This window comes from Tyto alba, unplaced genomic scaffold (genome assembly GCF_018691265.1).
Source record: "Tyto alba isolate M040663 unplaced genomic scaffold, T.alba_DEE_v4.0 Super-Scaffold_41, whole genome shotgun sequence".
NCBI classification, from domain to species: domain Eukaryota; kingdom Metazoa; phylum Chordata; class Aves; order Strigiformes; family Tytonidae; genus Tyto; species Tyto alba.
Window position 1 is genome coordinate 17929861 of NW_024881317.1, and position 15527 is coordinate 17945387.

The 15527-nt window shown below is 38.2% G+C and overlaps 1 protein-coding gene across 8 annotated transcripts in view; it reads right to left on the minus strand.

The window, feature by feature from the left end:
* OTUD7A (OTU deubiquitinase 7A) overlaps positions 1-15527 on the minus strand; it is a 201551-nt gene that overhangs the window by 69608 nt on the left and 116416 nt on the right. For 5 of the 8 annotated variants that reach the window (XM_032990301.2, XM_032990304.2, XM_032990299.2 and 2 more), the window contains 3 exons: positions 13774-13910; positions 2655-2812; positions 1806-1945 (listed from right to left, as the gene is read on the minus strand). In XM_032990301.2, the coding sequence (XP_032846192.2) occupies positions 1806-1822 (17 nt within the window). In that variant the 5' untranslated portion in view covers positions 1823-1945; positions 2655-2812; positions 13774-13910. Of the gene's footprint in view, positions 1-1775; positions 1946-2654; positions 2813-13773; positions 13911-15527 lie in introns of all 8 variants that reach the window. The other 3 variants (XM_032990300.2, XM_032990306.2, XM_032990305.2) reach the window with 3 other exon arrangements.

A 15527-nucleotide genomic window follows, 5' to 3' on the forward strand; every position in this document is an offset into this window, starting at 1 on the left:
CTCAAGGAAGATGTGCAAGCTAAGGCAAGTGGACCACCACTGAGGAACGTATCGAGTATCTGAGAGAACTAGTGGTGGCAGAGATGATTTACAGCAACTGGACAACTTCCAGTCCTCCAAAGATCTGGACAAAATCCAGTGCATGTGGTCCATGTGGCGGAAGTTCGTATGGAACACACCCACACCATATGCCAGCACCCTGGTGATAACAGACTGGACAGACATCAAGGTACGAACTGTGGATAGACTGGTCTGCCAGCTCTGGCAGTTTGAAGAGAATCTCTCTTCCTCCCCAAACCTGTGGGCCAGTGCCTACCTTGTGCCGTCTACCCTGTCCAGCCTTTCAGAGGACCTACCTGTCTGTTGTGAGGTGTGTGCTAAAGAACAGCAGGTGTTGACTGCTACCATGAAGGTGCATGGCCAACAATAACGCACCAACCGAGAACTCCTGGTTCTCATACATGAGCAGATAAACTGAGGAGAGAGACAAGGAGTGATCAGCAAGACTGGCTGTAATAGTTCCATGTGGCCAGTACAGAAGTCTGATGGTCAGTAGAGCGTAATAGTGGACTACTGCAGCCTAAACAGTCATGCACCATTGTGTGCTGCTGTACTGGCCATCCTAGAACTTCAGGATGAACTGGAATCAAAGGCAGTCATCAGGTGGTATGCTACCCATGTGTTTTTCTTGATTCCTTCGGCAGCACACTGCAGGCCACAGATTCCTTTCACATGGAGGGGTGACAATACACCAGGAATTGACTGCCCCATGGATGGAAGCACAACACTACCATTTCCATGGATAGATATAGATCACACAGGAAAAGGGTAAAGCCCCCAAACATCCACAGTGCATTGACAACATCACTGTATGGGGCAACACAGCAAAAGAAATGCTTGAGAAAGGGAAAAGAATAATCCAAATCCTTCTGAGATCTGATTTTGCCGTAAGCCAAAGCAAGGTCAAAGGACCTGCACAAGAGATCCAGTTTTGGGGAATAAAATGGCAAGATGGACATCATATCCCAGTGGATGTGATTCATAATTTAACAGCCCTATTTCCACCAGTTAACAAGTAAGAAACACAAGCTTTCCTAGGCACTGTGGTTTTCTGAAGAATGCATATTCCAAGTTACAGTCAGATTGTGGGTCCTCTGTATCAAGTGACATGAAAGAAGAACTATTTCAACTCCCATCCTGAGTGCTAATAAGCCTTTGAACAGATCAAACAGGAGATAGTATGTGCAGTAGCCCTTGGGCCAGTTGAGCCCTTGGCCTAAACTGAAGCCTATGGCAGAAAGCACACAAAGAGCCTCAAGGTCAATCTCTAGGGTTTTAAAGCCAAGGGTACAGAGGATCCAGGGCATTGAGTATATTTCTAGCTTCCTCTACTGTAGTATTTCTACAGCTGAATTTTCAGCAAAGAAGCCACCTCCACAAACCTCCAGAAACACCTGCAACAAATACACAGTATAAACACTTGGACCAACTGAGGCCCAGCTGGGAGAGGCAGAAAGGAAGGGTCTGGCAGGATTTCACCCCTGTTCTTATGAGAGATGCAATTAGAGTACTAGTTAACACAATCAGGGTACACAAAGGTCATTACCCTTTCTATACCTAATAGCCCAAGCACCCGACAAAATACCCCCATGCAACTCAGCCATTAAGTGATTACATGTAAAAACATTATGTAATACCAGCTTAACCATAAGACTAAAGCACCAACACTTTTTTTGCACAAGTGGATGTCAGGTTTCCTTTCTGGAAGGCTTTACCTGTCCCGAGGCAAAGTGACAGCATCTTACTTTGAGAAAACCAGCATCACACCAATCTGTCACTGCACTGGGTGTCGGTGGCCAGGTTCTGGTAGTGGGGGCTGCAGGGGTAGTCCTGTGAGGAGAGGTCAGGGCTGCTCCGTGCCGGACTCAGCTGGTTCCGGCTGGCTCTGCAACAACCAATGGCAGGGCACAGCTGAGCCCAGAAGCCAAGTTGGGTGGCACCTCTCTAAAAAACAGTCCTATTTCACAGCAAATCATAAGGTTGATTTTAAAAGGAGGAGGAGAAAGAAGGAGCTGATATTACAGTAATTTAAGTTTTATTTGGTTTATTATTTTATTTTGTTGTATGGTAATTTATTGATGACCAATACTGTAGCTACTGTAGAGTACTTTACTGTGTTTTTAAACAGTTTGTGGGGGCAATCTTACCAGGGTACACTTTTGGGAGCATCATCACCTATGGACCTGTTAGCAAGCAGACCATATTTTGCCTCAAGTGAAATGTGACACAATTTCTGTCATGAGAGATTTTCTTGACAAAGCCATGGCTAACAAAAATGTATCTGCCCTACTGCATTTTGAACCTACTTTTTTGTTCCTGAAAAAAGTGAAATTCATTTTTCTAGGCAATGTTCTCTACAAATACCGAATGAAAATTAAAGCAGACGCTTCAAAAGTAGTTAGTGCTAGACAAGCTATTAAGACAGCTGGCATTGAAAACAGTTATGCTAAAGGTATTTCTATACTTATACCATCTGCACCACTGCATAAATAGCACAAAGAAAACAAAACAGGATGAAGTTAAATGATACACATCATAAGCAAAAGCGTATGTTTTACTTTCATGCTTGTTGTTCATCATTGGTCAAATTTTACCTTTGAACATGAATTCAATTTTTTCTGTTGATTCCTCCTCACAGGCTCAGTTGCAACTTTACCACGTGTCAAAGGTAAGGGACTAGCATGGAAATTTCCTGTTGGTAGCAGATGATATTGGTTGGCTCTTGCTTGTACCACAGCTACAGAGAAATAAACTGTGAAAGAAATTGGAAACCAGTTAATTTCACTGTTGCCCAAATGCAACTTAGTCCTTTCCTACTCCATGTGCAATTATCTGGTTATATTTAAGGTTAAAAATGGAATGCCCTTGCTTTCTTAGAGATTGCCTCCTTTTGCAAGTACGTATCCCAGGTAGAAGGCAAACATCATTTACTTCTGCCCCAGGAGGGTGGGGTCCTTCTCAGCCTCATCCACAAGGACTGCCTGCAAAACCCAACTTCCTCCAACAAATTGGAATTGTGTGGGTTATGGTTACAGAATTACATGTTTTTCAGTATCAAAGCAGATTACGCTGTTATACTTCACAGTCTTCTGGCCCCTACGCTGTACCACTGTATGTTTTATACCACTTCTACATTTGTGCTTTTATACTATTTATACAACTGTATCATTATGTTGGTGCTGCACTAGGATAGCAAGGGAGGTGATCCTTTCCCCTCTGTTGAGCCCTGGTGAGACTCATCTGTAGCATTATATCCATTTCTGGCTTCCCAACACAAGACATGGACATCGTGGAGCAAATCCAGCAAAGGACCACAAACTGCACGTATGGATCACCACTGGACAAGGGAAACACTCTTAAAATGTAGCACAGTGAAGATGTAGTAACAAGGAAAGCTGGAAATATTGAGGAGGCTACATAAAAAGGAATGCAGACACTTCAGGAAGAGAACTACCATAGTGGATTATGGCCAAATTTGGCATCTAAGCTTTGTAACAACTCAACGTGTTTCAGTGGAAATGCAGGATAAAAATGCTACTTTTATTTAAAAAAAAATACTCAGACATAGATCCACTGTACTAAACAGCAATAACATCCACATAAAAAAGATCACAAGAAACTTCTTTAGTGACTAGGATGAAGAATGAAAGAAATCTTAACCAGCAGGATGGAAACATATGGATCAATCTAAAAGAACCTACTACAGGTGAATGGTACAAAGCATTACTGAATTTCAGATAACAATCAAAAGTGACTCAGTAGTATAATGACTGCTAATTTAAAATGGACCAGCTGGGCACTGAAGTACAGTCACTATTGTGTGGGGGCTAGACTGCTCATAAATTTGGAAAACTGAAGTGTGTATCAGCCTGAAGAAGTCAATTCATGAGTTGTCTCAGTATCAGCATTATTTCAGTATTTTCAACAGTAGCATTGAAAAGATATCCTTTTAACAGCAGAAGACCAATCACTTTCTGCATTTACGACATCACTCATCACCTGAGAATTGCCTCTTGATTACATGATCATCAGAATCCATACAGTAACTATGTCAACAGAGGCATTTAATTCTTAACTAACCCCAGCAAAGTTTATGTAAGCTGCCTGTGAAGATCTTTTCTACAAAGGAGGTTCTTTCTGTCAGTGTAGAAAGTTCTGTCTCTATATATAAAACCGGTAATATCTGTGCATTGACAGCTGATGAAAACACTTTTCACATGCAACAGAACCAGAGATAAGGCTAGCCATTGTTTTACTGAAAAACAATAATTTAAAATGAAATACTATCCAGATTCCATTATATAATGATACATAGCTGTACAGGTAGAAAACATCTGCCTTGTGTTGGATGCCAAGGAAGCATGCCCAATCCAGACCTTCCAAGTCCACGACACTGTGAGGAAAAAGTTTCCTAGTCAAATGTTTACTCTATACCTGTGCACTATGCTATAAAATTCTCTAAGCTCTGGATCCTATAACTGTGCTTAGAACACCTGCAGAAAAATATCCATGCCACTTAATACCTTCTGTTACTCATCAGACCTAAATTAACATCACAACATAGATTAATAGTGTTTATTACACTGTATGATACTATAGCAGTATTTTACTAACTACTAACCACGTAGTAACTATTTTTCCTTTTCTCATGCAGCAAATATCACCTCTCTACCCCATTCTGAAATCATAATTACCACAGGTGGCAGGTGATCTGGCTGTTACTTGTACTACCTCAACCTGAAGAAAAAACTTTACAAAAAGTCTGAACTAAGCAAGCTCTACACTCTGAAAGCAAAGAACAGACTTGGTAGGATCCTCCCTGTATACATTTGAACCAGCACTTCTTTTTTTCCCCAGAGGGAGTTGTTTTCTTAGCTCTCTAGAATTTAGGGGTGGGGGTGGGGGGGTGGGGGAAACAAACCAAGCCCCCCCCCCCAAAAAAAAAGTATTAACTTTGCCAGAAAACTCCTATTAGCTGTGAAAACCCACCCAGATGGAATAATAAAAACTACTAAGCAAAAAAATAAAATAATTTGTGAAGGAGGCAGTGACTCAGAAGCCAGATGGCTATCATACTTACTGTTCTCACCAGACGAACACAGTCTCTTTTCACCTACAAAACCATCACCACCACCTTTGCTCCGGATGGCTAGTCAAAGCATTAACACAACTTACACTTTAAATATACACACTTGGAGGAGATCTAACACAACCATCCCTATTATACTCACCTGTCAATAAGCATCACATCTTCTGGATATACTTGCAGTTTTCCTTTCAAATGTGTCACACATGATACACAAATGGCACTTAGAACTGAATGTAAATAGAAACATCTTGATCCTCAAAACACAATGAAGACCCTGTTTTTCACCCACTTTCTGGCCAAATTTCTTCACTAAATAATTTCTTATTTATACACTGCAAATACGGGAGGCAGTGAAAGGGGATATTTTGTTGTATATTGCAAGAAAAAGCATTTTTAAAGTATTTAAAGAAGAGATACTGATTGCTTCTCAATGTTAAGATGGGTTAATAGGACTTGAAATCAATTTAATACAAGCTCAGTTATATTTGATCTTTTAAGTACCTCTCAAAACTGAGCCATACTTAGAAGTAAACAGCCTCCATCTGAATCTAAATTTGACTTCTTCAAAATCAAATAGCTTCACCAGTTGAAGAGTATGAAGTTGTTTTGTTTTGGTTTGGGTTTTTTTTAAACAAGCGGAAAGAGATGCATAGAGCTAACTAATGAAGCAAAGGAAGTATGTTAAAACAAATCCTGTGTGTTCAGAATACAAATAGCTGACAAAAGAGAAGTGAGGAACAGAAAGAAAATGGTGCACAAACAGTGCACAGTAGACAAATCGTCAGGAAGACATAATGACTAAACTGCAACTAAAATCTTTCACTTTCATAATTTTCAAAGCAAGAATGATATGAGCACCATCAGTAATATGCCCAGTCTCAGTGCTCTAGGAAGCCAGTGGAAAGACACCCACCAATTGCATTAAATTAGCCTTCCCACGCACTTTTTTAAATTTCCCTGCAGTGTGACAAGGCTAAATGACTATTAACATCACCAATTCCTCTTAGCTGGTTTGGCAATATACAGGCTAAGCGCAGACCACTCTTCTGTTGAATGTTCATGATGCTTGCATTTTTGGTTGTGAAGGCAGAAAGACCCTGTTTGTGCACAGCTCCAGGGTTTGAAAGTAGTTCTTTCTGATGTGCCATATTTGATGGAGAATGTCATAATAATATAATCTTGAAAATGTCATGAAATGGAACCAATGCACTAAAGAAGACCACTATCTTAGTGAAACATTAAAACTTTTTGAGCTCAGGCTGTGCAATTTCTCATTCTTTTCTGCATGCAAAATGTATTTACTTACAGTCTCAGAGAGACTTTAATTTTTTAGTGAGCCAGCGAGTTTTTATTTGATTTTTACATTTCTAAAGCTGTTCCACTCTTCATTACATAACACTTTGCCAAACGTTCATATACAAGATAAAAACTATTAAGGGAAAAACTGTAATTAAACAATCAAGTCCATTAAATAAGATTTAGGAGGGGAACATCAGCTTTAAGGGAACTGGTAGTTAATGCAGGCTCTCAGCTTTTCATATTGCCCCGTAGAAATACCATGTATATGTTAGAGCATTTAATTGTTCAGAGCATTTGTTGCCCAGGTAAAAGGTGATGAAATATTAAGATACAACACCAGTCTGAAATATAGAAAGATAATGCTCTGTCAAGAGTAGCTGAAAGGAATGACAGTGGAATTCTACTGTTTTTGCACCAGTGAAGACACCATCTTGTGAATAGTGTGGTTTGCCTACAGGAAGACTAATGCCAACATGGAATTTCTCCCTACTTTTTATTTGGATTAACTTCAACATTATTTAGCACACTATGACCTCAATTCAGTAAACTTTTTGCATTCAGAGTAATTCTTCAATCATACTTTGCTGCAGTGTTTCCCTGAAGATCTGGGGACTATTATCTCTCTGTTTAGATGCATTTATTTTTGTTTCTGTACAGATATAGTCAGGTCTGCAGCCAAGATACAGTTGGAAAAATCAGAAACAATTATTCATACAAACATGTTCCTGTTTTCCAGTATTCAAAATAGAACTAGAAGGTAAAAACAAAAGACAGATTTTGACAAAGCTTCTTCTGGAATACTGGTAGTAAGTTCACTAAATGATGTGTCAGAGAGATCACCTCAGACTGAAACAGGTGAAATGGAAGGCTACAGATCATCAGAATTTAAGTGTTTTATCCAAAGACAAGTCGCTATAAGAGCCTGGATTGCAAAACAAGGTTGAGAAGTGGATTGAGACTGCTCTCCATAAATACACCCAGCCACAAGCAAATACAGTCTGTAAATAAAGACAGGGTTCCCAGTGACAGAAGTACTGGGAACAATCATTCCATACAAGGTAGGGATCAAATACTGAATGACCTTTTAAAATAGAGCAACCTAAGTACATGTAAAGTACAATATAACATCCTGCAGTGACAGGAAGCCAGACTTAAAAACCTGGCCTGTTTTTTTGCAATCCTGTGGCCTGTTTTTTAACACTACTGAATAAGCTATTCAGGTGTTACTCTCACTGGGCAATGGAATAATATGATCCTCACCATAATGTTAATACAATTTCTATTTGACAAAAATCTCTATGAAACCTTTTCCCTTTCTCACTATCATTTTCACTTGGAAAATTAGATAAGCAATTTACACATGCATAGGAATTTGCTTACTTCTGTAATAGGACATACACACTTGGATGGGGTTTAGATACAGACGTAGAGAAAATATCACAAGTTTAAAAATTAGATTCTTCCTGAAAATTATTTACATAATAATATACATTGGTGAAAAACAACACCTTAAATTTACAGCAGTATTTTTAAAACCCTTTTCAAAGGTCACAGTGATTACATGTGAAGAATTGGCAAAAGAACAAATTGTCTCTTTTGAAAAAAGTCCTCTCCTCCCTAGTTTATGGTTTGCTAATAAACAAATGTTTAAACTATATTGTAAATGTCTATCTTTGTACGTAAATATTGAAGATATAATACAGTGTACCAATAAAATGATATGTGATTGCCTAAGCAACATACTAAGCTTGGTTGACAGAAGTTTTTCCTCTGTACAATTTGACCCATTTTTTTAAAACTTGTGCACCATTGGTAAAACATCTAGGCATTAGCTTAGGAATAGCAATAGGAATTCACACATCTTTACTAAGCTGATGATAATTATAGATCTGATAAGTGGTTTTATTAAAAACAAAATGAAACAAAAACAAAAACCAAAGCCAACAAACACTAGTATATGACCACGTTGCAAAAAATGTAATCACATTTAGTTTTTTTAGTGTGGAGCAAGCATGGCAAATGCATATGCATTAAAGTGTTAACTGCTCATGTAAAGGTAATGCTATTCTCTACATCTACAATTCTCTACCTTTCAAAGGAACTTAACGGCAAGTCAATGTTATTTTCCATAACACATGACTTCTTTTGTTCCCCATGAACTAAATTGCTTTTAATTTTTGGCAGGAAAGGAAAAAATAATACTTTTTACAGGGATAAAAATACCACTAAAATATTAGACTCCAAATTCCAACAGAAATACTGGTTCAAGATGTCAAACACTGAAGAAAAATGGAAGAATTCCCAAAGAGCTAAGCAAAGTATGTGCAATGAAAAAATTTAATTGATGTTTTATATAATTGTAGCAGGATGGTGTAAACTGTAAGTATATATTGACTCACATTCATCTAAAGCACTTCTATACAAATCACTGTAGCAGTGGTTCAAAAACTCACAGAACTACATGTTTGGATTTAAGCACATGCCAAAATCGTACCCAAATCAGAGATAAGAAGACTGTGCTGCTTTGGTGCCCCAGGCAGTGTCATGGACCAATTGCTACTGATCTGAATCACCTGCCTTAGCATTTCTCCAAGAATTTTACAAATCCCAAGTATCCTATCAAAGGACTGAGGAGTTTTTTTCTTTTGTTTTTATTTCCCTCTAGCAATTAAATTATACCCCTTCTGCCAAAGCCTGCATCACTGCCATTCAGTCCAAATTTCTACCTGGAAAGTACTGCTGGGGCCCAGCTAAACTGCTGTTTGCTACTCAGGCTACAACACCAACTGTTGAAAGACTGTTTTAGCCTTTTACCTGTAAGAGCAATATAGCTTTTGACATGATCATTTTTGTTTCCTTAGTACTTAACACTCTCCTCGGTTGTCAGATCCTTTTCCACAATTTTGATTTAAAAAATAAATATATTTAAAAAAATCAAAAGCTCTCTTAAATGAAAAGGGGACAGCTGAGGGTAGATGCGTTCTGCTGATAGACCACAGCATGGTCATTTAAGAAAGTAGAGACAGGGTATTTTTCACTAACTGTAAAATTTGCTCACTGTTCTGAAATGTACTTTTTCTCTCAGATTCACAAGGAATAGCCTAAATCAATTCTTACTTTTTCCTCTTAAACTATGCTCACAGAATGACAGTTGAAGCTAAGAAGGATATTTTATTAGCAGAAGGCAAGTCTACTAGTAATATCAATGTCCTATACATACATTCAAATATAAAAACCCAATCAAACCAAATAAAAACAAAAAAAAAAACGACAAAAAACCAGTCCACAGTCTTAAATTAGTACTTCAATTAACTGCACAGGCATGTTCCAACTCACTACCATCTGGCTTGTTCTTTATCTTTATTTTGCACTATAATGAAATCTTGCTCGTACCATCCATACAAGCACCTCCATTCTAATTAGCCGCACTTGACTTAGGTCTACCACCAGAATCACTCCATTAAGAGGCACTGCATAATTACATTATAGAAGAAACATGAAGTCATAACTTATTTGCAATAATAAGCACCCAGTTCTACAAAATCTGTAAAAAATGTTTTTAAAAGATGCTGGATGGGTAAGATCTTGACAGCAGATGTAGTTACAGTGATGGATTAAAAGGTTTTAGTTGAAGCAGTCAAATTGATGATAACTACCTAAACAAAAGGTAACACGCACTGGACTTGATAGCAAAGGGAGGTACCTATATGTTAATTATAAAATATGGACTCTTAAAACATGTAAGATAACAAGACAACACTTAGTGACTAATACAAATTATGGGCCACCTACCTTCTCAAGTATGAAATAACAGAGTTATAGGAACAAAGATGAAGAACAAGAAAGAAGAAAAATAAAAGCCCCAATCAGGCATTTTTACTAAGGTTTTATCTACACAATGGAACTCAGGAAAATTAACTCAAATTAATTTAACTGGATCTGTCCACGGCCATTAAATTCCTTTGCAAACACTTTCATCTGGGAATAAAATGTGGCCTTAATTTGGTTTGGATCATCCTGCCTTTGAAGTGAATTAAACTAAATTCACTGGAGGCCACTTTAATTATGAATGGAAGAGTGCACACAGAGACTTGGTGGGATTTAAGCTGTCCCCTTTAAATTCCTACATTTAGTTGACTTGCATCAATTTTCCTCAATATCTCTGTAGACAAGCCCTGAACGATACATTAGACACAGAAGTGAAAAAACAGAATATGACGGAAGCTATGCTGAAGAATCCTCAATCAGCACACTAAACCCCCGTGGGAACCATCAAAAAAGAGCTATTATCCAAGAGAAGAGAATTGTTCAACTGTTTTAAGTTCAGTTCTAGAAAGAATACTGCTGAAGTTCAGAGACCAACTGGGAGGTATTTTAAAAATGCAGCTGCATTTCAGTTTTCAGAAATGCTATTTTTATTTAATTACAATGTCTACTATTTGTTTGTTTATTTTAATTATTTGAAGCTAGAACTATTGATAAAGGACACCACTAAATCATCTTTTGAGGTGATTTACTTAAGAATTAGAGATTATAACCTATTATTGGATGCTAAAATAAATTAAAGTAGAAAAGAAAAATTTAAAAGATCACACTGCATTTAAGAGCTATGGCACACTTCCACTGAAGAAACATTATGGAAAGCTAGAAACATTCAATACCTTACAACAACTGAGTCTCCAGAAAATGTTGTGAAACAGCTACAGTCACTGATAACACTGATAACAACTGAGAGGTCTTTTACTTGCACTTCACCACTGAAGGCAGCCTAGCAAAAAGCACAGCACCAGTCCTGTGTCAGATGCATATGCAGGAGGATTAATTAATCTGCTCAGATGTTCTGCTGGAACATTTTTACAACTGTATTTTTGTGGAGCTTCAGAGGGTTTTCATAACACTATTATTCTTACACAAGAACGATTATGTTCTTGGAGGGAAAAAATGTCATAGACAAACAAGTATTCCATGGAAATAGGGGTCCAGAATTGACAAACTGACAAGCAGGAGACAGAGCCTTTCCACATAAGGACCCTCTACCTTCCCCTTCCTTCAACAGTACTTTTTCAGGATAGAACATCACCATTGCTATAACATTTTTACTTTCATACATGACAACAAGATAAACAGGATGAAAGTAAGACAATTACTGTGTTTCCGTTTGTCCTGGGTTGAGTGAGTGGTGGGGTTTTTGGTAGCAGGGGAGGGGTCTACAGTGGTGGCTCCTGTGAGAAGCTTCTCAAAGCTCCCCCAGCTCCAAGTCAGACCCACCTCTGCACCAAGGGCGAGCCAGTCAGCTGTGCCTCTGCAATGGCGTATTTAAGAAGGGACCTGGTGAGGAGGAGTTGGACTTGTGAGGAAGAGTTGTGGCAGCTGTGTGAACACCAAGATAAGTGGAAGAATGGAAGAAGAAAGGAGGGGGGAGGTGTGCCGGAGCAGAAATCCCCCCTGTATCCTGTGGTGAGACAGCAGGGCGGCCCCCCCCCGCCACCCATGAAGATCTACGGTGGAGCAGACATTGGTTTATTGACTGTGAGGGGCCTCGCATGGTCAGCTGAGGTATCTATACCCAAAAGAGGCCAGGATCCTGCGGGAAGAAGCAGCCCGTGCTGTTGGAGTTTGGCACTAGAAAGATTGCAGCATGTGGGGATGTCCCATGCTGGAGCAGCTCAGGAAGGGCTGCAGCCCCTGAGAGGGACTCCAGTTAGAAAGTTGGTGTCCCACGCCAGAGCAGCATAGGGAACACTGCAGCCCATGGGAGGGACTCACATCAAAGAAAGTTTGTGGAAGGCTGTCTCCTGTGAGAGGGGGACCACACTGGAGCAGAGGGAACAAGTTCCAGAAGTTCCTTCCCCCACTGAAGATGGAAGAAGAGGCAGCACTGACTGCACACACACACACACACACACACACACCCCCCAAACCTGCGCTGCTGGGGGGAGGAGTTAGAGATATCGAGAGCAGAGCTGAGCCCTGTAAGAAAAGAGGGGTGGGGGGAGGGTGTTCTCAAGATGTAGTAACGCTTCTCACTGTCCTACTCTGTTAAGTGTTGTTGTTAGTGTCTGTAATAAATCCGTGTTCTTTTTTCCTTCCCCTAACAAGTCTGCCTTTTGCCTGTGACCATATCTCGAATCCCAAGCCAGGCTTATTTTCTCCTTCTCAGCACTGGGGGGGAATGGGAAGTGAGTGGCTGTGTGGTGCTCAGTTGCCCTCTGAGCTCAAACCACAACACCCTTATTTTATTCACAAGGGCCCTCATAGTATGTTAATTGTATTCTGGCAGAAAGCAGCAGTGCACAAGATAAATGTAATACCACTGATACAACTGGAATTTCCTTAAAACAAAGACCTTAATTTTAAATCAAATTCAAGTATCAATTATTCTTTTATCTGGGAGAGTGATAAAGAAGTAGGCAGTATCATACTGTACTGGAAATATAACAATTTAGGTTTCAAACATTAATCTGAGGCCACTTGTTAAATGCAGTTTCATTAAGTAATGTGCATCTCTTCTACTAGACCATATCTCTACAGAAGTAATATGAACAAACTAGATTTTTTTCCTCTTTCAGATTTTTTTCCCTCATAATTTTTTCCTGATGCTGCAAGAAGATAACTTTCCAAATATTGAACCTATCCCTCCAAAAGTCATTCTTCTTCAAGTAACAAAGCTATGCTGTCCAAAACTCTAATCTTAACACTCTGCATGCATAGAATTTACTTCAGTACATAAAAAGTAAGATGCCTGAGTAATCATTATTTGGTATATAAAATATGGAGTTCCATTAATTTTTTCAAGTTTGTGTTGCATTAAAAATGAAACACTTGGGCCTATCAAAACCACAAAGTGCACGAAGCTCAGCAGCCAACACAATGAAGACCAGCTAAACCACTTGCTGTTTCTTACATTTTGAGTTATTTAGCTGCCTATTTCTACATTGCAAATTCTAAAATTAATTGCCATAGCAACAGGAGTCTAAACCTTCATTTACAATGCAGATAATCTTTTCGATCATGCTATTCGTGCATAATCCCATAGCTTCTGATTTGCAGTGAATCACAGTAAACATTTAATGGGGGTTGTGGGGAGAGGAACAGAACACACAGGTATGACACACGGGCATGCACTGGTCAGGAAGCAGCTCAACCTCAACCTCTGCTTTACAGCAACTTACTTCCTCCTATACTTTCATTTAAGAACAAACAGCTGCTGCTGCAAAGCCAGACTGCTAAGATTAGTTCTCCTGTTAAGGCTACTTATGCTTGAGCTGTAAATAGATAGACAGATGATTAAAGCTACGTTTAAGGACGTTTTTAATTTGACTTACTTACAACAGACTTTAAATAAGAGTTCCTTGAGGCATGTGTCAGATGGGCATTATGCTGCTGGTTTTTGGTGAGGAAAATAATCCATTTTTGCCACAGTAGAAGGTATGAATAAGCAAAATTTTGTCCCCTGAGAAATCTGGAAAAAAAGAAGTAGTATATTAATCATTGTACTTGTTCTGTCCTATTTGAATAATAATAACTGGCAGAAATCCACTTTACCTTTGACCTTAGGAGCCTAATAGATACTACTCTCAATGCAGATAAATTAAGATATAGAATAATTTGTATTAAGGAGATTACTTGGGCTCAACCCAGACAATTAATTTTAAAAAATAAATAATTATGAAGGTACAAAAATATCCTTATGGCTATCTTACATGACAATGGTAATTCACACTTTAAAATTCCGCTAATAGTTCTCTTTCTTAAGATTCATCAAATACACTTTTGAAAGTTTTTCTTCTCATAAACTATCAAAAACTAATGCAACAAACTAGTTAAGAGTTATCCAGAAGACTCAATTACGATAACCATTTTCTTTCATGGAAAAAACGGACAAACACGTGAAGAAAGAAGAAACAATACTTTATTTCATGGAATTTATTTATTTTTAAAAGAAACAGCATTTCCCTTTGCATATAATCTACTCCCGTCTTTTAGGTACAAGGCCTGCTACTTCCAAATACGTAATCCAATTACTACAAACTTCACTTTATTGTTTTAAAAGGCACTTAAAATGTTTTACTGTTTCTGGTTTTTTTAATCCATTCACAAAACCCATATGCTTGTAACTGAGCCCAGGCTTATCAAAATCAACATTTAACAGATATCTGCCTAAACCCTTTCATCATGGAAAACATTCCTACCAATAAACAGGCAGAAATATAACAAGGTCCACAATTTTTATGAATTTGTGAGAATTATGGTATGAAAACAGAACACTTTCTCATTATTTCCTAGAATACATACAGAAATAACCACATCTCAGTAGATAATAGTCCTTATGCAAAAAATCCCAGTTGTCTGTATAACAACTCAACTGTAACATTAAATGTTTGTGAGCTAACATAGAGTACTTAATAAGATTCCAAGCTTTTTTTTTTTTTTTTTTCCTTCACCATGATATATTTTCATGCAAGAATCATACAAATGACCAAAGAATTATCTTCAACTCTTTTTTGGAGCTTACTTATGAATGTACCACTTCATAAATAACATCATACAGAAGTAGATTATTTTAAACTTCAGAATAACATAAAAAGAATAATTTCATACATAGCAAAGGATATATAAACAGCAGTCAAACTGCATTTGGCTATCCTCATCTTTATCACCCTCACAGAACTTAAAAAAACCCAACAGTAAAACCCTCATCAACTTACAGAAGTAACTTTAAATAGCTCTAACACTTCCAAAGATACTTCAACTGCAAGGGATAGAAATAACCATCAAGTGTGAATATGCCTCAACATTTCCATGTATACCATGTTAACAAACTGAAATATCTACACTATGAAACTTCTGTTAGCTATAGGGAAATAACTAAAAACTCTGTTCTGCAGCCTTCAAAATCAAATGATGATGTTTCTCCTATGGAAACATAACTTGTATCACTGCCCTAAAAATAATCAAGCTGTCGAGGTATATTCCTGTTTTCAGCTACATGTCAATAAACAATGATTGAAACATTTTAATAGTTTTGTTCAATGCACCAGCTGCACAGAAAAATAAATCCTTTCTATCAGTCGACCTA